We start from the raw sequence: 24,604 nt of genomic DNA, 5'->3' as shown, positions 1-24,604 counted from the left end.
GTTTCACGTCCCTATAGACTACTGGTCCTTACTGAACTGTGCTGTCAGAGAGTCACGCACAGACCCACGGGGTCGATGTGGACATGTTTCAACAGAATCATTGCTCTGGCTCCAAACTTCTGAAACATACGCCATTCCTGTAAGATTGTGGGAGTAATTTTAATCATAAGAACCATCTGATCTAATTCTCCAGCACAAATGAGTTAGTGGGCTGCCAGCGGCTGCTGTCACCATATAAGGGATAGTTCCATAAACGTTCAAGAGTTCCGATATCAGTACACAAGAGGGTTCCTGTGCGCCGAAGGACAGAGGTCTAGGGGAGTCATCAAAAGCACCACTCTGGCCTGACCAGGCGGTGGCACAGTGGACAGAGCGTCGGACTGGGATGCAGAGGACCCAGGCTTGAGACCTCAAGGTCGCCAGCTTGAGCGCGGGCTCATCTGGTTTGAGCAAAAGCCCACCAGCTTGAACCCAAGGTCACTGGCTCCAGCAAGGGGTTGCTTGGTCTGCTGAAGGCCCAGGGTCAAGGCATGTATGAGAAAGCAATCAATGAACAACTAAGGTGTTGCAACGCGCAACAAAAAACTAATGATTGATGCTTCTCATCTCTCTCTGTTCCTGTCTGTCTGTCCCTGTCTATCCTTCTCTCTGACTCACTCTCTGTCTCTGTAAAAAAAATAAATAAATAAAATAAATAAACAAACAAAAAAACACCACTCTGGGTAGACTTGAGCAAGACCCCAGATGGCCCTGTGCCTCGGTGTCCGGCACCGAAAAGTCAATAGAATAAGACAATAAAGGAGTTGTGAGGAGTCAGGATGTAGAACAGCCCCTGGCATGTAAGAAATACACGAGAACTGCAGCTATAGTTTTGAGTATAGCTCGCTATTCCACGGGATTTCAGTAGGTATTACCCAAACAAGAGTCTTGTGGTCCAATGCCCTGAAACACTAGTTTAAACAAAGTTAAACAGGCTTTTAGAAAAACAGCTCACTACAGTACTTCTGAGCCTTTTAAAATGCTGATACGCAATGTGAATATCAAGATGGTGACCCAGTGCCCGACCTGTGGTGGCGCAGTGGATAAAGCGTTGACCTGGAACACTGAGGTCGCCGGTTCAAAACCCTGGGCTTGCCTGGTCAAGGCACATGCAGGAGTTGACGCTTCCTGCTCCTCCCTCCCCTTCTCTCTTTCTCTCTCTCTCTCCTCACTAAAATAAATAAATAAAAATCAGCAACAAGATTTTAAAAAAAGATGGCGAACCAGTGTGTCTCATATAGCACCACGACCCTTTCTGCATTGGGCAATTCACAAAACTAGCATTTTGGAAAACACTGCTTCCCAGACCACCTCGAAGCCTGACGCAAGGTCTAATATAATTGGGGTTGCTTATCAGAAAGTACAGAACTTTGATTAGGAAAGATATAAGCATTGCCAACTACCAGAAAGTGCTGAAAATCTGGGACTACTTAATATTAAATATTCCCCATGGCTCAAAAAAAACAGGATGCTCTCCAAGTTAATTTTGTTAAAATTTTTTATTGTGGTAAGAACACTTAGCAGGAGATAAACCCCCTCAACAAATGTTTAAGGGAACAATACATACACTGTTGACTTAACAGAATGTTGTCTAGCCAATCTCTAGAGCTCACTCGTCTTGCCATGCCCTTGAATTAGTACTTCCCCGTTTCCCCTCCCCTTCAGGATTCACACCGATGTTCACATCACTTACCCGAGACCCCTTTTCAGGAAAGCAGAGGCAAACGGAGCAGTCTCTTCCTCCACACGGACCAGTGAACTGCTTCCCACTCTGGAAAGGGAAGCATGTGATTCAGTCTATGGGACTCCATCCCTTAGCTGGGCACCTGAGGCAGACATCCTAACAAGCACTCTTGCTTTGCCTAACTCATGAGCATGCCATAGTAAACTTTTACCTTCGGATCTGTGAAAAGAAGAGACTAATATTGAAACGTTTTCTTTCCAAAGGCAAAGAAATTACCCCGTGACTTGATAATAAAGAGGGCTGATGATTTTGTGAGCAAGGGTAACGAGCTGATGTTGAGCTAGGATAAGTTTGGTAAACTGGGATTTTACAGGACTCTTTTCTGAAATCACGTGGCTTTTCGCCAGAACCTTCTGCATTTCTCTCTCTTGTAAAGATTCACTTGCTAAGTGGTGAACAGTCTTAGTGCAAACTATGTAGTTAGGAAAACTTTAAGTGCACAATGGTGTCTGATTTAAAGGGTAAGTTTGGCTTTTTAGTATTTTTCAGGGCCCTCCTGCTTTGCCTCCAGGATCAGCTAGGACAAGTTGACCTCATCGGGTCCCTTTTTTGTCAAGGCTCTGGTAGCAGCCCTGCACTTCGAGTTAACACTGCTCTCCCTGCAGTTTGCTGATACCACTGGATGGTTCCTCTCGTGGGCCTCTCAACCAGTAAGCTCCTGAACTTAAATAACGTGGGCCCTTTCCTCACTTGGACCTAACTGTTCTTCAACACTCCCTTAAAGAGTCACTTCCCCCTCACATATTTTCTTACCTTTAATGCTTTCTCCAAACACACATGCACAGGTACACACACACACACACACACACACACACACACACACACGCTAACTTGGGGAAAATTAGTCCCTTATTCTCACGAATCCTCATTATCTCTATCCAGAGCCAGCAGTCACTTCAATACAAAAGTCTAGTCCCAGAATACTTCTATACGTAGATTCCTTCATGACAAAGAGCTTCCATGGAACAGTGATACGGAGTTCTGAGCACTTTGTCATGGGGCTGGACTGTGGATGAGAGGGGCAGCGCCATAGCAGCTCCGGGGGCTAGGAGCTGAGGGCACTCACAGACACAAAGGGCACGGTCATGGCTGGCCCAGCCCTCACTGCCGCATAGCATATTAGCCACACATTCCTGTAACTGATAGATCTCTTAAAACTCAAGGCTGTAAACATAAATCTTCAGATCGATGTACAATGGGAAAGATAAAACAGTTAAACCAATATTTATAGTTCTGATAGAAGTGATATATATGCATATATTCATGCCTACATAGGTATATATGTAAATATATATGAATATAGATGCATATACAGTGGTACCTTGAGATATGAACAGACCAACATACAAATTTTTTAAAGATAGGAGCTGCGACTTGGTCCGTATTTTTGTTCGAGATCCGAGCAAAATTCTGAGATACGAGTCGTGATTCAGGAAGCTGCTGCTAATTGGCGCGTTGGCGCACGGGTCCAGTATGGGCAGTTTGATATACAAGTTGGCTGACTTACGAGCTCGGGTACAGAACGAATTAAATTCGTATCTCAAGGTAGGTACCACTGTACATGAATATACACACATATATATATAGGGAAAGAAAAGGAGTCTACCCAGGGTGGGGTTTCTCCCCCTTTGAATCACATGATTTAGACCTCTTTTTTTTCCAGGAAAGATATGCTCAGAAACAATCTAAAAGAAAATATTTTTATATTAAGCATTAAAAAAAATCTTTATAAACAAAACTCTTAATGGGTCATTGAAAGTATATAAGAATTTAAACGTTGACAAGAGCCAAGCAATTAGATAATTTAAGTTAAAAAATGTATTTGAAGTTTAAAAATATATGCCTCTTGAGTTTTGAGTAACAATGTTATCTATGACGCAGAAACATGTAGTTCAAAGCCCTGATAAGGTAAAAAAAAAAAAATTAAATTAAATAAATGCCCCGGGCCAGGTCAGGACAACATAAAAGCTCTTAAAATAACAAGTCTGAACACTTGGGTTCATTTAAGGTTGGGTTCATTACTATGTGTTCAGTGAAATATCAAAATAACCAGGGAAAAAAAGAGGGTCAGTTGATTAGACAGCTTGATAATAAAGGCAAGTTTGTTATTTTATTGTATCCTTTTTTTTTTTTTGCTTAATTGTGCCAAGCATCACTGAGATGTTTGTAGCAAAATTATATTTCAGAGAAGAATCAGTTTAAAATAGATCTGCAGATGCTAACAAAGAAGCAGAAATAGTTGCAGATAAAGCTTTGACTTGCACCAGTTCAAGAAAAAAAGCAAGAGGTGATTTTTAGTCTCTGCAAAGCTCTTCTAACATTAGACATATCCCAATAAACATCATTTAAAAGGGGAGACATTTTATAGAGGAAAAAACTTGCACCTCAACAACACATTGCAGAAATCCATTCAAAGAAGATAAAGACTATATCTCAGACAAGCGAGCATCCAATGTATAATATATAAACCATGTTCACTGGGAATACACTAACATGCTCTAAAACCAAGGTGACCCTTCTTCAAAGAGAAAGAAGAAAATGTCACTATCTGTCTTATCGTAGTTTTAAACAAATATTTATTGCATAGAAAGTTCAAGAAAATAAGTTTTTAATGTCTAAATTAATAATCTGTCCAACATTTGTATCTCTATTTTCTTTTTTGAAAACGGAATAACATACGCATATGATAAAAATGTCAAAAGAATATAATGGGAAAAGACATTTTCCCTTCAATGTTGGCCTCCCATTCCCTCACCTAGAGGCAATCAATCTCATCAAACCGGTATCCGGGTAAGAATGAGCTTATTCAAACAATTATCCTGTGTGCGTACACACACACAGAGAGACATTTTTTGGTATTTTTGTTTTGTTTTCTTTTTACTCAAGTGGTATATTTCCCTGTACCTTGCTGTTTTCACTGAATCAGATGTCTTCAAGATCATGACAAAATAATAAATTTGGCTATCCATCAGAAAAAGTATTGCTATAACATATAATCAGTTCTTACCAATAGACATTTAGCTATCTCTCTTCTTTTACTGATGAATAGTAGCCTGTAGCTAGTATTTGTGTATTTATCTTTGTGGGCAAGTCAGTATAAATACGTATGGCAAATTCCGAAAAGAGAAATTCCTGTATCAACAAGTATGTGCACTTAAAATCCTGAAGGACAAATTGCCTCCTACAGATGCTGCAGCGATTTTATCTCTGCCTTTAAAGCCCAACGATAGGATAGCCACTCTCTGTGAACTCTAGGGTCTCTGCAAACCCAGGCTGCCAGGGGAATCCAGGTCAGGGAAATCTTTGGTTCAGAAACCAAATCCACGCACATGGAACATAAGAAATGAAAGAAGTGAAATATAGGACTTTGTAAGCTTTCATAATTAAAGTATATTTAAAAAAATACTATGAAAATAAACTTGGGAATACCAAGGAAGAGAAATAGAAAAACTCCACACATGTATATTTATTTCAGTGTGCTTCCATTTATTATTTCAGGTGCCTGTGAACTAAACTGGGCAAGTCTTGTCATCCTTACTTCAATCGGGGAGAAAACTGAGTCTTGAGTAGGTTAAGAGATCAATCGTTGTCCGACCCAAGAGCCAACGCTTCTCATTTCTGAACGCATATGCCTTCTGCTCCTGACTGGTGGGAAGAGGAGCACAGAAAGACACTTTCTATTTCATTTGCTTTGAGAAGACCCATGATAATGTGCATCACAGAAATCGGGTTGGGTGGGTCCAAGCTGGAGAGGATGGACAGATAGAAATGTGTGGACTAGAGTGAGTTAAGCCAGTCCACTCGTCTCCCGATCAACTGAGGGACGGGCAGCCCACGGGATTTCCCAGAAATGTCTGAGGTTGGGTTTTAATAACTTAGATTCTTAGATCTTATTATAGAATGTTCCTGGCTTAACTTTCCCCAGAGTTAAAATTTCAAATTTAATCTTGTACTTCTTGATTAATCGTGAAGTGACCCAGCTGCTTTCTACTTCCCTCCAAAATAGGTTTTTAAGAAAGGGTTATAATAGATATTAAATAAGGAAGTCTCCAATATCATTTGGAGGCAGTTGGGTAAGCAGTCTTGACCGTACAATGTAAAAGAAACCTTAGAGTTTAGCTAGTCCAACCCTTCATTTTACGGACGAGAAAACTGAATCCCAGAGAAGAGCTTGTTGAAAAGGATAACAAAAATAATGCATTGAATAAAGTGAACTTTCCACATGCAGCCCGAGCTAATTAATGTACTTACCGCGTGGACATGTTGTAGAGAAAAGAGAATAAGTGTGAGTGACCTATGAAAAAGCAAAAACGCAGATGAGTTTAAACTGTCCATTTTTTTTTTATGCAAACCAGCTAAAAAGAAAAAGAATAAAGGAATTAATTCTAGAAAGCTTCTCTTTGTGCCTAATAGGCTGCTGTCGCCAGCTGATCGTCATCAGTGACAAGACACCGTGGGGACACTGCAGGTGAGACCCGGATGGACAGAGGAGTGGAGGAAGATGACTCTCGGGATGAAAACTAGAGAGAGCGCCCTTGCTCGGGGACAGCGCGAAGACCAGGGTGTGCTGAGTGGCATGACGCAGGCCAGCTGGAAGGAGGGAGGAGGAGGGACCCTGACTGGACTGGGCGCGGTTTGGGAGGCAATGCAGATAATATGGCCTCATTGAAGCAGTCAGGTAGTTCAGGGTCTACCGTGGAGGCAGAAATCCAATGGGAGGAGCATATTTATTATAAACAAATTTTAACAGAGGAGACAGGAACCAAAAGAGATCACCGTATGGACTGGATATGTGTGCTCCTCAAATGCATATGTAGACATCCTAACCCCGAATAGGTGATAATATGATGAGATGTGCTTTTCGAGAGGCAATTAAGTCGAGAGGGTGGAGCCCTCAGGAACGGGATTAGTGCCCTTATAAAAGGGACCTGAGCCTGACCTGTGGTGGCGCAGTGGATAAAGCATCGACCTGGAAAGCTGAGGTCGCCGGTTCAAAACCCTGGGCTTGTGCGGTCAAGGCACATATGGGAGTTGAAGCTTCCTGCTCCTCCCCCCTTCTCTCTCTCTCTCTCTCTCTCTCTCTCTTTCTCCTCTAAAATAAATAAATAAATAAAAATAATTAAAAAAAAAAAAAAGGGACCTGAGAGCTTTCCACCATGTGAAGACACTACAAGAAGTCAGCAGTCCGCAGCCAGGAAGAGGGCCCTCCCCAGAACCAGCCTTGCTGACCCTCTGATCTCGGACTTCCAGCCTCCAGAACTGTGAGAAGTAAATTCCTGTTGCTTATAAGCCACACGGTCTGTGGTGTTGGTTACAGCAGCCAGAGCTGACTGAGATGACCACTAACCATTCACAGATATTTTCTTCGGTCTTATATTTGCCCAATAGTTTCCATATCCACCCTTAAAGAAGCTATGATGGAGGCGAAGGGCCCCAGCCTGGGCTGTGATGTCTCTGCCAGCCTTGTCCTTTGTTCTGCTAGAGTCAGCTCCTCTCTGAACCACATGTCCTACGTGAGCCTTCCTTCCCCACACAACCCTCTGTCCTCCTGTGCTGGGATCTGGTAAACATCATCGACAGCCACAGAGCCATGCCCCTCAGGGAGACTCTGTCTAGGCGATGGGAGACTGGCCCACACAGTGGCTTCCACACTGAAGTCCACCTTATCCCAACCCTTCTATTCAAGGTCAGGGGCTGGAGGAGCTGACTCAGGTCGGGTTTGAATCCTGCAACTGTTCCTTCTCCCCACCCTCTCCTTCCTCCTGCTGCTGCTGTATATGTTTAAAAATAACGGCGTCTTGAAAGAACCATTCAAAATTGAGATTACTTTGCAGTTTCCTCCACAACCCCTCCAAATAAGTAAGACTTGAGCGCACGCCTGGTAGGTCTCCCTTCCATCACCGCTTCCTCTCTCGTTGCCCATAATACTGTGGACCAGCTTCAAAACTGTTCCCACTTCTCACTATTTCACATTTCTCTGCCTTAACTGCCAACCTCTTTTCGAGTCGCTTGTAAATATAATATATCCCATTAGCTTCCTCCTCCTGCTGCAACGCGTTCCACGAACTCAGAGGCTTAACACCGCCTACACTTGTTCTCTTGCGGGTCTGAAGTCAGGCGTCCGAAATGCGTCCCCCTGGCCAAAACGAAGGTGTTGGCAGGCTGCGCTCCCTCTGGAGGTGTCGGGGTTTCCCTGCCTTGTCCCCAGGTGCTGCCTGCCGTCTGCTTGCGCTCCCTTCCATCCCCTAAGCCAGCTTGGGAGGTCATGTGTTTCTCTTGCTGTATCCCTCCGCCCCCACCCCATCGTCACGTGCCTTCTCTGACTGTTCCGCTGCTGACCCCTCCTTTTCCTTCTAAGGATCCTCGTGACTTTCCCGGGGCCACGCTGATAATCCGGGATAGTCTCCCCATGGAAAAGTGAGCTGATTAGCAATATTAATTCCATGTGCACCTGTCAGTCTCCCTTGCCACGAGAGAGAACATAGTCACAGGGATTACAACGAGGACACCTTTAGGGCCCTTATCCCCTCAACCACACTAGTGAAGTGCATTGTCTTTATTCTACCAGTGACAGGGATGCATGCTGCTGCTCGGGGCATATAAGAAGGGTGTTTTGCTGTTGATACCTAGTGTGGAAGAGCAAGGGTCTGCAGCCATTAAATGATTACCTTCTCCTTAGGTAAGATTATGTGGGTGCAATGCAGGGAGAGTAGGAAGGACTCGTGTTTAATATGTAATAAAAATGAATTGCAAAATTGCAAGCATAGTCCATAGATTTCTGGGATGACTGGGCTCTTGGCCACACGAAGCATTAATACAATTCATACCTACAGAACCAGCAATAAGGAGACGTTATTGAATAAAAGCACTCACCAGGGGTTTGTGGCCAAGGGCTTGATCCACCTGAGAGAGCCCCTTACAAACGCCATGCATGTGGCTTACTGCACAGCCGGTCAGGGTCCTTAAAAACAATTCTGTCCGTCTTCTCTTCTCTTCCAGACGACCCCCGTTCATGAGTGAGGTTCTATGTCCTGGGTTTAAAGTCTGTACATGGTAAATGCATATATGTCTCTTAAAACACAATATCATTTATAATGTTGAATATAATTACTTTTATTATTCATAGTGATTAAAATATTTTCTGAAAACACTTTGTGTTTTTGACATAATCTTTCCTTAGTGATGGTTAAATTGAATAAATAACGATTTATATTCTTTTACTCAGGCCAGCGACCTTGGGTTTCAAGCCAGTGTGACCTTCTGGCTCAAGCCAGCAACCATGGGGTCATGTCTATGACCCCCACTCAAGCTGGTGATCCCGTGCTCAAGCTGGTGAGCCCATGCTCAAGACGGCGACCTTGGGTTTCGAAACTGGGTCCTCGGCATCTCAGGCTAATGCTCTGTCCACTGCACCACCACCTGGTCAGGCTATAACGGTTTATATTCTTAAGAATAAGAATATTCTGATACCATTTATGTGGTAAATATATTTTTGAGAAATAAAAGCTATATCTATACCTATGTACCTAAAAGGATTGCATAAAGATTATTGTTTCATTTCTCTAAGTGGAACTTTCTTCTATTTAAACTTTTTCTTGAAAATCCAAGGTAAATTTCACTCAATTACTTTTTCTACTGTTTGAAACTAGAATAGAAACCCTCCAGTATAAAAGTACATATTTGCTACACATACAGCAAATAGATATAAAATATTCTTAGATGCTACAACCATTATGGAAGCATTTTGGTAGTTCCTCAAAAAGTTAAACATAGAGTTACCATCTGACCCAGCAATTCCATTCCTAAATATACAGCCGAGAGAATTGACAACCTATGTTCACACATAAACTTATACATGATATACATAGCAGTATTATTCATAATAGCGCAAAATCAGAAACCACCCAAAAGTTCATCAGCTGATGAGCAGGTAACAAAATGTACTATATCCATACAATGCATTCTCCCATAAAAGGAAATGAACTACTGACACATGCTACAACATGGATGAAACATTATGGTGAGTGAAGGAAGTCACATAGTGTATGAGTCTATGTATGTGAAATACCCAAAATAAGCATACCCATAGAGACAGTAAGTATTAATAGATTAGTAAGTATCAGAGGTTGGCAAAGGGGAGAATTGGGAAGTACAGCATTTTTCTCGGAGTGACAGAAACGTTCTGGAATTAGATAGTGGTGGCGACTGCACAACAGTATGAATATGCTGAAAACCACTGAATTATAAACTTTAAAAGAGTGAAAATGGTGAATTTTATTATGTGAATTTTATCTCAATAGAAAAAAAAGAAGAAAAACTATTTTGACTCAAAATTAACTCTATACTTTGATAAAAGATCTTTTTGGCTCAAAGAATTGAAATGTCTCACATTAAAAACTTTGGCTTCTCTGAACAGCAGTACCTATGAGAATTGGGTAGAAAGATGAAAACTGGGAGTGTTGACTATCACAAGCTATTTTTAAATTTCTGGATAAACTAACTCAGTGCGGTATTTGTGAGAGACTGGCTTTCTAACGAAGTGGTACAGCATTCCGTGATCATTTCAGAATCAGTGGAAACAGAATTACCTTGAGTGCCCAGATCTTTTCCCAACTGCAGACCCATCATTTTAGATCCTTTTTTTAGTGGTATTCTAGAAGCCAGTCTCAATAAAACAAATTATTGTTTGGGAAGGAATACACAAATTGGTTTGGGTCATTTAAAATGTATTTGATATTTTAAACAAATAGGAAACACAATAAAAAATTAAAGAAAACCAGAGGTATTTGCATTTTGATCCCAACACAGATACATGATGTCACTATTTTCTTCGCATAATTTGATAAAGGGTGCGTCAAGGCGGATTTTGTTAACATAGAATGTTGCTATGGTCACCTTTCAGAGCAAGAATGCTTTCTCATGGATTAGGGTCCTAACACCGAGGAGTTTGTTAGCACATTTTAATTGAATTGCTGGATGGCTGGATAGATGCGTGGCTGGAGAGACGGACCAGTCTGCGGAAGCTTCACTGGCCTCCCATTGGTCAGTGGGGCTGCCCAGCGTGAAAGGACACACAACCAGGAAGAAGCAGTGCTATATGGGGAGGACCCGATGCATTCTCTTTACCATGCACTTAGTTCTGACAGATCTACGTCCACAGGGATTTTATCTTTTTTCACGCACGCATTTATCCCCAGTGCCATAATAATGCCTGGATTATATAGTAAGTGCTCAGTTGACATTCGTTGGATGAGTAAATTTACGGAACATACTTTGAAACCATCAGAATGTGAACCAAGTATATTTAATAGGAAATGTAAGATGAGGCTAACCTTGAATTTCCGTGAGGGAGTGGGAGAAGGGAGATGGGGGGGGCGATGAAGAAGAACCATGATTGCTTTCCGAGAAGTGACAAGAAACCGACATTTACTGAGTGAATGTAGGACTCTTTGTGACTCTGTGACTCTGCTCACATCAAGTCACTTAGTTGTCTCCACGGATTAGTTTAAAAAAAAAAGTTTCATTTTCATTGCACAGAAGAAAAAACTGGATTCATGTAAGTAATTGGTGCAAAGTAACAGAGGTAATAACTAGCAGACTGACTCCAATATGTATCCCATGACACCCCTGCACTGCGGTGTTCAGACTTTTCTGTTCTCATACTCCAGTAAGCATTTTGAAAAACCTATGGACACCATCTTTTATTTTACTCTTTTTCTTAAAAGTTTTATTTATTCATTTTTAAATAAACAGAAGAGAGAGAGATAGAGAGAGAAAAAGACGGGGAGAGGAGCAGGAAGCATCAACTCCCATATGTGCCTTGACCAGGCAAGCCCAGGGTTTCGAACATGCGACCTCAGCATTCCAGGTCGATGCTTTATCCACTGCGCTACCACAGGTTAGGCCATCTTTTTATTTTTTAATGTAATATCTAAAACCTTTCATCTTCTCTTTAAATAGCTCCAAAGAGTATAATTTGGAACATTGTAAATGGTGACCTATAGAATAAAACTGTTGCGGAACTATTTCAGGTGTGGCCAGCAGTCATAATGCTGTGCCAATTGATTCTCACGGCCGTCAGTTTTAAATATATGCACACAAGTTTTTTCACAGTTAGGAATTTTACACTGTTCTGCTTCTTGAATTCATATTCCTATTCTCGTTCCCCACAAACAGCCTTTTGCAATATAATTTTACACTTGAAAATCACATCGATCACATTGCCATACGTCTCTGCAACAAAAATATGTATATAAATTAAATAGTTTTTATATCTTGTGATCACAAATCTCTGTCTTTAAAAAAATATGTTTTCCTCCTGGATTGGCTTATCATTATGATGATTAGTAGTAATTCATCAAAAACAAATTTAATTTTTTTCTTTCCTTTTATTTCTTGTTTTTTAGTTTTTCTCATCACTCAATAAATTTAAATTTTAATACACAACCATTACACATTAAAAGTGAAATTTTAGCCCTGGCCGGATAGCTTAGTTGGTTAAATCATCATCTCAATACACAAAGGCTGTGGGGTTTGATCCCTGGTTAAGGCACATATAGGAACAGATTAATGTCTCTTTTTCTCTCTCTCAAATCAATAAATTAAAAAAAATAAAAGTGAAATATTATTGGAATTGTAGTTAGCAATTAATGAATAGAGTTTTGTTTTTTCATTATTTCTTTTTTTTTTTTTTGTATTTTGTATTTTTCCAAAGGTAGAAACAGGGAGGTGGTCAGACAGACACCTGCATGCACCCAACTGGGATCCACCCAGCATGCCCACCAGGGGGCGATGCTCTTCCCATCTGGGGCATTGCTCAGTTGCAGCAGGAGCCATTCTAGCACCTGAGGTGGGGGCCATGGAGCCATTCTCAGTGCCTGGACCAACTTTTGCTCCAATAGAGCCTCAGCTGTGATAGGGTAAGAGAGAGACAAGAGAAAAGGGATAGGGGGAAGGGGGTTAGAAGCAGATGAATGCCTCTCCTGTGTGCCCTGACCCGCAATCGATCCCAGGACTTCCACATGCTGGGCTGACACTCTATCGCTGAGCCAACCAGCCAGGGCCAATAATATTTCTTACTGGAATGAGATATGTTCAGTAACAATTCTACTTCCATTTTAATTTTAAAGCTGTAAATGCTAATAAAACTTATTCACAAAAATAAGAAGTTGTGAATAAAAGGCGTTTGTTATACAAATGTCATCAAATTGCATACCAAAAACAATATAGCATTTATCATCCAGAATCTCCAAGTGGCCTTTCAGCTGATGAGTCTTCCTTGATTATGATGACAGCAAAAGTTCAAACCCAGCTGGCCCAGGGGATGTGGAGCCCAAGAGGTAGGCTGCTTCCCATTCTCAACCCTTGTATTTACACTGCGCATCATTTGGCCCCATAAAGAGTTCTCCTGTTCTGGGGCAAAGCAGTGTGCTAACGTCAGGGTGGATGGGGGCAGGGGAATGTGGTAAGGACATGTCTTTCTTTCCTTTTTTTTTTTTTTAACTTAAACAATTAAATTTAACAGGGTGATATTGGTCAACCAGAGTACACAGATTTAGAGAAAGCATCTCCATATCATTTGGACAGTCGATTATGCTGTATACCCATCATCCAAAGTCAAATCATCTTGTCACCCTATATTTTGTTTCTCTTTAAGCTCGTCCCTTCCCCCTCCCCTCCTCCCGCTCCACCCTTCCCTTCCCCCTGGTAACCACTGCACTTTTATCTATGTCTGTGAGTCTCAATTTTATGTCCCACCTATGTATGGAATCATACAGTTCTTAGCTTTCTCTGATTTACTTATTTCACTCGGTATGATGTTATCAAGGTCCATCCATGTTGTTGTAAATGATACTAGAGACATGTCTATCTTTTAAAAAGTAGGGGAAGAACAGTTGTAAACAGGGAGATGACAACCTGGACCAAACACCCATATTTCAGATAGGACAATTCTAAGAAAGAATATATATAACAGTTGAGAATCTACTAATTGATTTCTTTATTTGATTTTCCAAAGCTTCTTGCATAACCCTTAAGAATCTTTTTTGTCCCTCAAAAGTCCATGTACTCAGTTTGGAGATCTCTGCCTTGAATGAGCTGCCAAAAGTAAAAAAATAAATAAAGATAATGAAAAGCTCCCTTGTTTACTGGTTCACCCGGAGTGAGCCTCAGGGAACTGTATGCTTGCTTATCCCATCTGTCTGTCCAGCCCCAAACCGGCCACGGATGAGCCGCACAGACACGAGACCGTTCTCCGCCTAAGATGCAGCAGGAGCCGGGCCCCTCCGCCCTGTCAGCGGGACATCCCGGACATCGCTCTACACTGCACTCCGCAGTTCACAAAACGCCGTCACACGTGCAACGCACAGCTACCTAAGAGGATTTTCTGTGTTGTAAATGCTTGTGTGAAGAGCATAAAAACTTTTGTCTCAACCAAGCTTTTGACTGCACCAAACAAAATACCCACCACTCACAGCGGCATCCTTCTAAACGGTCACCTCACAGATAGCTATCGTCACATGATATTGGCCGGGGCAATGTGTCTCCAATGGAGTCTAGCACTACCAGCCAAAAAAAAAAAAAAAATTCCTCAATAATGCAAAGATCTATCTATGCCATGAGCACATATGCAAACCACAGCTTTGGAGGACTGTCTATCAAGAAAACTTTTTCGAAAGCTGTGTGCCTTTTGAAAGACATGACTTATTTTGCCAACTGTCATTCTCAAGAAGGGGTAGTTCTCTGCAGACTGTCTCACCTGAGCCCTGTCAGCCCAGCTAAGTGGGGTGTGACCAGGTTTCCATCACCTGGTGCTGTGTCCCCAGCCACATGGAAAGCTTGGGATAGATAACTACCTGACCCAACCCAAGGCTTGGCTCAGTGACATGCAGCTCTGGCTCTGGGCTGGAGGATGGCACCAGAACACAATCTGGATCATTTCTTTTGGAAAGCTGAAATTAGGACACTGAGAAGAAATGGTGACAAGGGAAGAAAGATGAATCCAGAGATACCCTGAGGTCTAGTTGGGCATTAGAAGGTGGGGACAGGCCAAGGCAACTACAAGCCTGAATTTAGACCAAAAAAAAAAAAAAAAAAAAAAAATATGCAGAGTAATCATTAAAATCTGTTTTTAAGAGAAGAAAATGCAAAAAAGATAAAGGATCTCATGAGAAGATGAAAGACGAACTCATTCCCAAGAGCTATTCCTGGTGCAGCCTTTGAGTCAGTCCCTGTGACCTGAGCAAACTGACCTGTGCAGCTGGCCCGAGGGCTGTGACACAGCAGGGAGCTCTCTTGGATGCCCCAACAGAGGGAAGGTGAACACAGGTGTCCTGGGCCTTTGTCACCCTCCTCGCTTACCAACCCAAGGTCCACAGACACTTCCCTGGTGTCCTTACATCAGTGACGACATCCAGCACGTCTGTTCAGTCAGTATCACTGCTCTCTTCTTCCAGCTCCCTGGGGTCTTTTTTTTTCTTTTCCTTTACTCCTTATGAAAATCCTGGATTCCAATTCCCCTGGGACTCCTTCTGAGTCTCAGCCCAATGTTTTCCAAATGCTAGGTCTGGGAACCAGATCTGAGATCTCCCAAATCACAGTCTTTACCGTGGGGAATTTGTTTTCTTTGCAACTTAATCTTGAAAAAAAAGTACACTCTGTTGGGGTTCTCACTGACTGGGGGAGGAGGGTGAGCATGGGGCCAAGACTGGAGGACCAGATAAACAGGAGGCTGAGCATCAGAATCCTCTAGTCCCAAAGAGTAGCAGAAGTGTAATGTCTTCTCTCCTCCCAAGTAACATGAAGTCTTTGAGTTCTTTTTTAATAATAATGGTTTTTGTTCTTTCAGATAAATAATTTCTTCTTAACTTAGTGACTACATGTTCTTTCCTTTTAACCTTCTGACACTGAACTATGTGAAGACTCTTTCTAAGGCTCAATTTTTTTTTAATGATTTGAACACCTACTTGTATATACTTTTATCTTTCCAAAATAGAATTCCTAAAGGCTCAGCATTTTCAAAGGAATAAGCAAAGGGCCTCAAAAGCTAGAAAAATGCTCCCAAAGAATGGCAGGTCTCGTCTACCTAATAGGCCAACATCTTTCAAGGTTTACACATTCCTCGTTAAGAGACCTGCCTCTAACATACAAGCTGGTTGGTTTGGTTTTGCTCTTTCTAAAATCCCATACCTATCAGTTGACTCTATCTGCAGTCTTTCAAAGACTTCAGATAAGTTTGAGCTTTTTAGCAAAAAAACAGTCAATCTCAACAGACACCACATGGTTATTAAAGTGGGTCATGAATTTGTGTGGTCCGTGGACCAGTGGAATGTGGCTGGGGCTTCATATTCTCTAAGAAGCAACAGGAAAAATTTGAGAACTACTCAAGTAAATTCTTGAGAATGACTCTGAATTCCAACTTGCCTAGAATGTTGCTGGATGATCGCCAGGCCCACCCCACCTCTCCTTCCCTCCTGGTTCACTTGAATTGTTTGAGAGTGCTACAGATTCCTCAGTTGACCTTGGAGTTGAGTCTGCTTGTCTAGGATCAACTGGATGATATCTTAGGTAATCCACCATTCTGCCAATATTGGCTTTTCTTATCATTTTGTCTTTTGCAGTCTCTTCCCAATAGCAACAGAAAATTTGACATCATCAGAATGTCACCACGTGGAAATGACATGGAAATGATACACACTCCCAAAATATACAACTCGTTTTCAAAACCGGATGGGCCCTTTACCTCTAACTTAAGAATGGTATTCTTGACTCACAAAACTGCACCAGTCTTTCCAAAACACTAATCCCCCAAGTTTCTCTTGATCTGTAATTTTCCTCTCTGGGCAAGGCTAGAGTGACTCAATTTGAGGTCTCTGGACCTTTCAGACCTCCAGGAACTGCCTTTGGGGTGAGCTCTGACAGTAATACCCTAGACCCCACCAGACAAGGCTCCCCTTCCATCACAATGTGAAGTTAGCATGTCTCTGATTCAGATGACTTCTCTCCTCCATAGAGACTGGCTGCCTCTCTCTCCTGGTTCCTTGTGCTCCCATGGATGGATGAAAGCACGGCTCTAGAGTTGGAAAGACTTGTGTTAAGATCTTGATCACTTAGCCGTGTAACCTTGAGCAAGTTCAGAACTTATTCTGAGCTCTTGATTTCTCAGGATGTAAAATTAACACCTGAGAAAACCGCATGAGTAATTCTATTGCCTATCACAGTGCTTGCCCTGTGGAGGCAGCTCAACAGAGGTTTATTTCCTTCCTTTCTAGTTAAACATAGAGGCAAAAAGAGCCTTCAATAAATTAGAGGAGAGGTAGAAGTTTCAGAATTGGGGCAAGCTTGGCAGAGCTCAGGAAGGGACAAGGCTTGATGAGAAGAAAGGAAGAAGAAGAAAAAGAAGGAATAAGCTAAGCTGTAACCGTGCTTTTTAAAGTGAGAGGGACGAATCTTCACTCACTGCAGAAGAAGAAGGTATGAAAACAGTTCTAGGGTGAATCAGAATTAACACACACAGACTCTGAGAGACACTAGGAGAAGGCTGGTATATGGTTTAATCCACCAAAAAAGCTGACTCTTTCTGCTGTCACTGTCACCAGTGCCAGTGCTGATGCTTCTCTTCCTCCCCATCCTCTTCTCCACCATCCTCCTAGTCATCATCATCATCACCATCATTGTTGTCGTCATCCCACCATAAAACATTATCATGAACTGTACTTTCAGAGGGCTACCTTTATGCTAAGCATTGTGCTAAGGGCTTAATACAGATCTGCAATCTTCAAAATAACTCTGAGGTACGTAATATGATTGCTTCTTTTTACAAGTAAGTTACAGTTAATAACTTATTAACTGTATTAACCACTTTCTTTATTAACCACTTCGCTATACAGTTTCAAAATTCATGGAAATTCATGGGTGAGTTTCAGAAAAGTCATGTCTGGAAGCACAACATTAGCCTTCAATATAGTATAACAGTAGCAGCGAGATCAACTGGAAATGCAGCGGCAAACTATGATCTAAAGATGCTCTGCTTCCTGTGAATCCTCAAAAATTTGAGTTCTCAATAGGACATACTTGAGCTCACTCCATGCTTCCTGGAGCTTTAGCACAAGGGAATGCCCTTATTGATCAAGCTACCCAAAAGAAAATTATTTGGAGCACCCATGACAGATCGAGCAATTCAGTCTCATACTATTCGTCACCAGAACGCTGCAGCCCTGTGTAAACAGTTTCAACTTTCTCGGGAAGCAGCACGGCAGATTGGGAAATCCTGTCCAAGCTGTCCTATACTACAATCTGCCCCTTCATTTGGAGTTAACCCTCAAGGACCCCTACCAGGACAACTTTGGCAAAGGGATGTTACTCATATACCTTCATTTGGCAAACAGTCCTATGTCCACGTGACAGTGGATACCTATTCTGGATTTATAGTAACCTCTGTCAGAACAAGAGAGGCTGCTAAGTATGTTAGAGCACATTATCTGTATGCATTTTTCTATTATTGGATTTCCTAAACTGGCTAAACTGACAATGCTCCTGCATATGGAGCAAAAGCATTTACTGTATTTTGTCAAACCTTTCGAATTATGGGTATTTCTTACAATCTTTAAAGTCAAGGTATTATTAAATTGTACCCAGCAAATATTTTAAGGTCAACTTAAAAAATTTTAAAAGGGGGGAGTCATATCCTGGAACTCCTACAAGTCTACCATATCATACTTTTTACTTTAAAAATTTTAAATTTCTTTTGAATGCTGATGAACAGGAGACGCCAAATCTTTTTCTTCTGCAAACTTCTACCTCCTTTTATTTGATCCAGCTAATAACACTGTTTTGTCTTTTTCCAAATAGCTCCAGATATACGGAAAAGGTTTATATAGGCGGATGGGAATCCTCAAACCCCTCAGCAAGATCTTCTGAGCATGGCTTTTAAGGTACCAAGAGGCAGAAAAAGCCCAATAGAGATCAGGTGAACTACCAGCTTTTAGGATACACCCTTAAAGGCTCCAACGCCCCAAAGGGGTCTCATAGGATTCCATCTGGGTCCTACTTCAATAGTGAATAGGAAGGTCATTGAGCTAAAGCCTACCAGGCTTACATGCCTTTGCTGTGAGGAAAAAGGGACACTGGAAGGTAGACTTTCCCCTCGCTCCTCTAAGGGAGGGTTCAACCTCTTCCAGCCCTGCTCCAGCTACCTATGACCTAACCTTGCCCAGAATGTTGGGGTTTTCCACTGAAGGCTGAAGATGCCCAGGGCCATTGGCCCCATCTATGACACTGTGGATGAGCCTAGGGTATTTATTCCAAGAAGCAGGTAAACTGATCTCATTTGCACAAGGGCCACTTAACTATGTCTTACCTGCATAGTCAGGTTTTTTATTCTTTCCTCAAAGATGTCTGGTGTGAGTGTTGATAGTCCTATTTTCTGCTGCTTTGTTTAATATATAGTGTTTCCTTTATTCCTCCTACCTCAATACCCCACTCATATTTCAGGCTGGGACCTACTCTTAATTTAGAGCTCTCTTTCCCCCTTTTGCCAACTTCTATTATGAATCTACCTTTGCCACCCAGCTTAGTGTATCCCAAGGTTCTCTTTACCACGCCACAGTCACAGAGCTCCAGGGAAAAGCAACCTGGTCTCATCTCTCCAGGCAGAGGAGAACAGAGGCTCCATCTCCACACAGATGGCTTTTCCAGTCTACCCGAATCATTACCAGCTAGAAGCAGCGGTCACTGGGACTTGGATGTGAGCTGCAAAGTATAGAATTGTGACAACAATTCCAGTGCCATGCGGACTTTTCCTGGATGTGAACTTTTCCTGGACTCCTGCTCCTTGTGACAGCTCCTAATGGACTGAACTGGGGTTGGGTTGCATTCGCAGGGATTTGGAATGGTGTTGGTGCCAACTTGGACTTGGTGAACATGTTAAGGACACTACTCTTTTATGGATTCTTGCTGTATTGTCCAAGAGTTTGCTTAAAGGCTTTAATCATTGTAAAAAAAGAATAGAAGACTGGATAAAGAAGATGTGGCACATATACACTATGGTATACTACTCAGCCATAAGAAATGATGACATCGGATCACTTACAACAAAATGGTGGGATCTTGATAACATTATACGGAGTGAAATAAGTAAATAAGAAAAAAACAAGTATTGCATGATTCCATATATTGGTGGGACATAAAAACGAGACTAAGAGACATGGACAAGAGTGTGGTAGTTATGGGGGGCAGGGAGAGGGAAGGAGGGAGAGAGGGAGGGATGGGGGAGGGGCACAAAGAAAACTAGATAGGAGGTGACAGAGGACAATCTGATTTTGGGTGATGGGTATGCAACATAATTGAATGACAAGATAACCTGGACATGTTTACTTTGAATGTATGTACCTTGATTTATTGATGTCACCCATTAAAATTAATAAAATAAAAAAAAAACATTATGAGGTAGCTACTATTATTAGCCCTATTTTATAAATGAGGAAATTGTGGAATAGAGTTTAAGCAACTTGAAAAAAAATTTTTGAGTTCTCGGATGAAGGTCTATATGTTTGGAATTTCAACTCCTCTAGGACAATTGAAGATCTTTTTTTTTTTTTTTTTTTTTTAAAGCAATTCTTTTTTTTTTTTAATTTTATTTATTCATTTTTTAGAGATGAGAGAGAGAGAGACAGAGAGAGAGAGAGAGAGAGAGAGAGAAGGGGGGAGGAGCTGGAAGCATCAACTCCCATATGTGCCTTGACCAAGCAAGCCCAGGGTTTCGAACCGGCGACCTCAGCATTTCCAGGTCGACGCTTTATCCACTGCGCCACCACAGGTCAGGCCTGAAGATCTTAAAGGTAGAATTTGCAACTACAATTTAGGAAAGTCAAATGTTAAAGAACATAGACACAACTCTCCTTAATACAAATTTACACATATGTAAATTCCAAAGACCTAGGGTACCATAGCCATTTTTTTAAAGAACAGCAAAGTTGGAGGACTTAAATGTCCTGATTTCAAGGTTTGCTATAAAGCTTTAGTAATAAAGACGTTGTGCTACTGATGAAAGAAGAGAAATGTGTATCAATGGAACAAAAAGACCCAAACCTAGAAGTTCAATTGATTTTTTACAAAGGTGTCAAAGAAATGTAATAGAGCCAGAAAAGACTTTTCATCCAATGGCGCACAAACAACTGATTTTCATATAGAAAAGAAACCTCACCTCATACCTCCAAATTAACTCAAAATAAATCATTGGCCTGAATGTAAAAATAGCATAAAAGAAGAAAATACAGGAGCAACCTTTGCAACTTAAGCCTAGCTGAAGGTTTCTAGGTTACAAGAAAAACACAAAACTTTTACAATGAAAAAATTTTATAAACTGGGCTTCATCAAAATAAAAACATTTGCTTTTCAAAAGATACCAATAAGGAAGTGACAAACCACAGACTGAGAGAAAATAGTCATAATACATATATCTGGCATGGATCTTCTATGCAAACTTCATAAATAACTACCATATATTTTGCTCCATAAGATGCACTTTTTTCCCCCAAAAGTGTGTGTGGTGTGTGGGAGGGGGGGAAATGCCCGTGTGTTTTATGAAGCAAAAAATACAGTATTTTGTTAAATATTTTAACACACCATTTGGTTCAGAATATGTTTTTTCTTATTTTCCTCCTTAAAACCCTAGGTGTGTCTTATGGCCAGGTGCATCTTATGGAGCAAAAAATACGGCATTATAACTCAATAATAAGAAGAGAGACAACCAATTTTTTAAATCTGAATAGACATTTCACAAAAGTTCTCTACATGATTAATAAAAGTACTTATACCTGAGAAGGTGCTCAACATTATTAGTAATCAGGGTAGTGAAGAGCACACTGACATACCACTGTATCAGTATTCGAACTGCTAAAATTTAAAAGACTGGCAATACCAAACAAAGGCACCACAAATATACAGAGCAACTGGAACCTGTTTCTTTTATAATTAAACATACATTTAACATACAATCCAGCCATTTCACTCCTAGGTGTTTATTCAAGAAAATAAAAACACATGTCCACACCAAGCCATGTACAAAAGCATTCATAGCAGCTTGATACGCCATAGCTCCAAACTGGAGACAATTCAAATTTCCAACAGTAGGTAAACGGGATGTTTGAAAATGATATCCATACAATGGAACCCTACTCAGCAATAAAAGGGAACAAATATTGTACTGCTGAGTCAGAGAAGCTAAACACAAAAGGGTGTATTCTTTAGGATCCATTTACATAACATTCTGGAAAATGCCAACTAATCTATGGAGAAGCTCAGCGGCTGCTTGGGAATGGGGATGGAGACAGGAATGGCAGCTGAGGGGAAAGGAGCAACTTCGGGAAGTGACAGGAAGCTATGTATCTTAATTGTGGTGTTGGTTTCACAGAGTCGATGCATCTACAAAACTCCTTGATTTAGGTACTTTAAATGAGTGCCCGTTTTTGCATATAAATTGTACCTCAATACATTTATTTACAGTGTATTTATTTATTTATTTATTTATTGTGACAGAGACAGAGAAAGGAACAGATAGGGACAGACAGACAGGAAGGGAGAGAGATGAGAAACATCAATTCTTCACTGCGGCATCTAAGTTGTCATTGATTGTTTTTTCATATGTTCCTTGGCTGGGGGTTACAGCAAAGCAAGTGACCCCTTGCTCAAGCCAGCAACCTTGGGCTTCAAGCCAGCAACCTTTGGGCTCATGCCAGAGACCTTGGGGTCATGTCTATGATCCCACACTCAAGCTGATGACCCCGCGCTCAAGCCAGCAATCTTGGGGTTTAGAACTTGGATCCTCCGTGTCCCAGTCCGATGTTCTATCCACTGCGCCACCACCTGGTGGGGCTCAATACATTTATTTTTTATAATATTTCAGTTATGTTAAAAAATAACCTTTGTACCTGCCTTCAAAGGCCATGTAACTCAGAAAAGTAAAGTATGTGACAGTTGCTGTGCTATATAATAAAGGTTTGAACAAAGGTCTTCACAGAGACCATGACCTTTGATCTTTGACCTAGATCTGAAAACACAGGTAATTGCATAATTGCACCAAACAGGGGAAGTCCTTGAAGTGAAGAGAATGGCAAGTACAAAGGTACTTGAGGTAAGGATGTGTATACAGTGAACTTGAGAAGTATGGGGTAACACAGGAGTTCATTTAAAAGCTGATTTTGGCCCTGGCCGGTTGGCTCAGTGGTAGAGCATTGGCCTGACGTGCAGGAGTCCCAGGTTTGATTCCCAGCCAGGGCACACAGGAGAAGCGCTCATCTGTTTCTCTACCCTTCCCCCTCCCCCTCTCCTTCCTCTCTGTCTCTTTCTTCCCCTCCTGTAGCCAAAGCTCCATTGGAGCAAAGTTGGCCCGGGTGCTGAGGATGGCTCTGTGGCCTCTGCCTCAAGTGCTACAATGGCTCTGGTTGCAACAGAGCGACGCCCCAGATGGGCAGAGCATCGCCCCCTGGTGGGCATGCCGGGTGGATCCCGGTCGGGCGCATGCGGGAGTCTGTCTGACTGCCTCTCTGTTTCCAACTTCAGAAAAATACAAAAAAAAAAAAAAAAGTTTATTTTGGACCACCCTGTTCTAGGAAGTATAAAAATAGCTATAAAAGAAGAGCTTTTGCAAACTTTAAAATAAGCATGTGGCCTGACCAGGCGGTGGTACAGTGGATATAGAGCGTCAGACTGGGATGCAGAGGACCCAGGTTTGAGACCCTGAGGTCACCAGCTTGAGCGTGGATTCACCTGGTTTGAGCAAAAGTTCACCAGCTTGGACCCAAGGTCGCTGGCTTGAGCAAGGGGTCACTCAGTCTGCTATAGCCCCCCGGTCAAGGCACATATGAGAAAGGAATCAGTGAACAACTAAGGTCTCGCAATGAAAAACTGATGGTTGGCCCTGGCCAGTTGGCTCAGCGGTAGAGCGTCTGCCTAGCGTGCGGAGGACCCGGGTTCGATTCCCGGCCAGGGCACATAGGAGAAGCGCCCATTTGCTTCTCCACCCCTCCGCCGCGCCTTCCTCTCTGTCTCTCTCTTCCCCTCCCGCAGCCGGGGCTCCATTGGAGCAAAGATGGCCCGGGCGCTGGGGATGGCTCTGTGGCCTCTGCCCCAGGCGCTAGAGTGGCTCTGGTCGCAACATGGCGACACCCAGGAGGGTCGCAACATGGCGACGCCCAGGATGGGCAGAGCATCGCCCCCTGGTGGACCGAGCGTCGCCCCTGGTGGGCGTGCCGGGTGGATCCCGGTCGGGCGCATGCGGGAGTCTGACTGGTTCTCCCTGTTTCTAGCTTCAGAAAAATGAAAAAAAAAACAAAAAAACAACAACAACAAAAAAAAACTGATGGTTGATGCTTCTCATCTCTCTCCGTTCCTGTCTGTCTGTCCTTGTCTATCCCTCTCTCTGACTCTCTCTCTCTGTCTCTGTTAAAATAAATAAATAAATAAATAAATAAATAAATAAATAAATAAATAAAACAAGCAAGTGACCTGATGTATGTGATGGGCATTACTAACGGTCACCGAGTCTTTCTAGCTCTCTTTCCAGGCATATGGGAGATTGCACTTCCCCACCACTTACAATAGGAAGTGTGGTCATGTGACAGATTTGGCCAGTGAAATGTGAGAAGAAATAGCGCGTGTGATATCCACCTCTAAGCTATTAGAACAGTTTTTGATTTGGCACGTTCTCCTCCCCTTCTGAGGGAAGCAGAGAAGAGCACGCTCAGTGGGGGGTTCCAGGAGGTTCCTGAGATGCTGCGATAAGCAGAGCCTCTCTCTTTCCCCACTTCCCTACATCCTGTGATG

The 24,604-nt window shown here is 42.1% G+C and overlaps 1 protein-coding gene across 7 annotated transcripts in view; it reads right to left on the bottom strand.

The window, feature by feature from the left end:
- Positions 1-24,604, bottom strand: part of COL4A4 (collagen type IV alpha 4 chain) — a 139,748-nt gene that overhangs the window by 103,284 nt on the left and 11,860 nt on the right. For all 7 annotated transcript variants that reach the window (XM_066232820.1, XM_066232819.1, XM_066232822.1 and 4 more), the window contains exons 2-4: positions 8,657-8,827; positions 6,035-6,077; positions 1,733-1,810 (exon numbers count right to left, since the gene is read on the bottom strand). In XM_066232820.1, coding sequence (XP_066088917.1) covers positions 1,733-1,810; positions 6,035-6,077; positions 8,657-8,712 — 177 coding nt within the window. In that variant the 5' untranslated portion in view covers positions 8,713-8,827. The remainder of the gene's footprint in view (positions 1-1,732; positions 1,811-6,034; positions 6,078-8,656; positions 8,828-24,604) is intronic.

This window comes from Saccopteryx bilineata, chromosome 5, assembly GCF_036850765.1.
Source record: "Saccopteryx bilineata isolate mSacBil1 chromosome 5, mSacBil1_pri_phased_curated, whole genome shotgun sequence".
Lineage (NCBI taxonomy): Eukaryota > Metazoa > Chordata > Mammalia > Chiroptera > Emballonuridae > Saccopteryx > Saccopteryx bilineata.
Note: the sequence above shows the minus strand (reverse complement) of the source record. Positions and strands in the feature narration are given on the sequence as shown.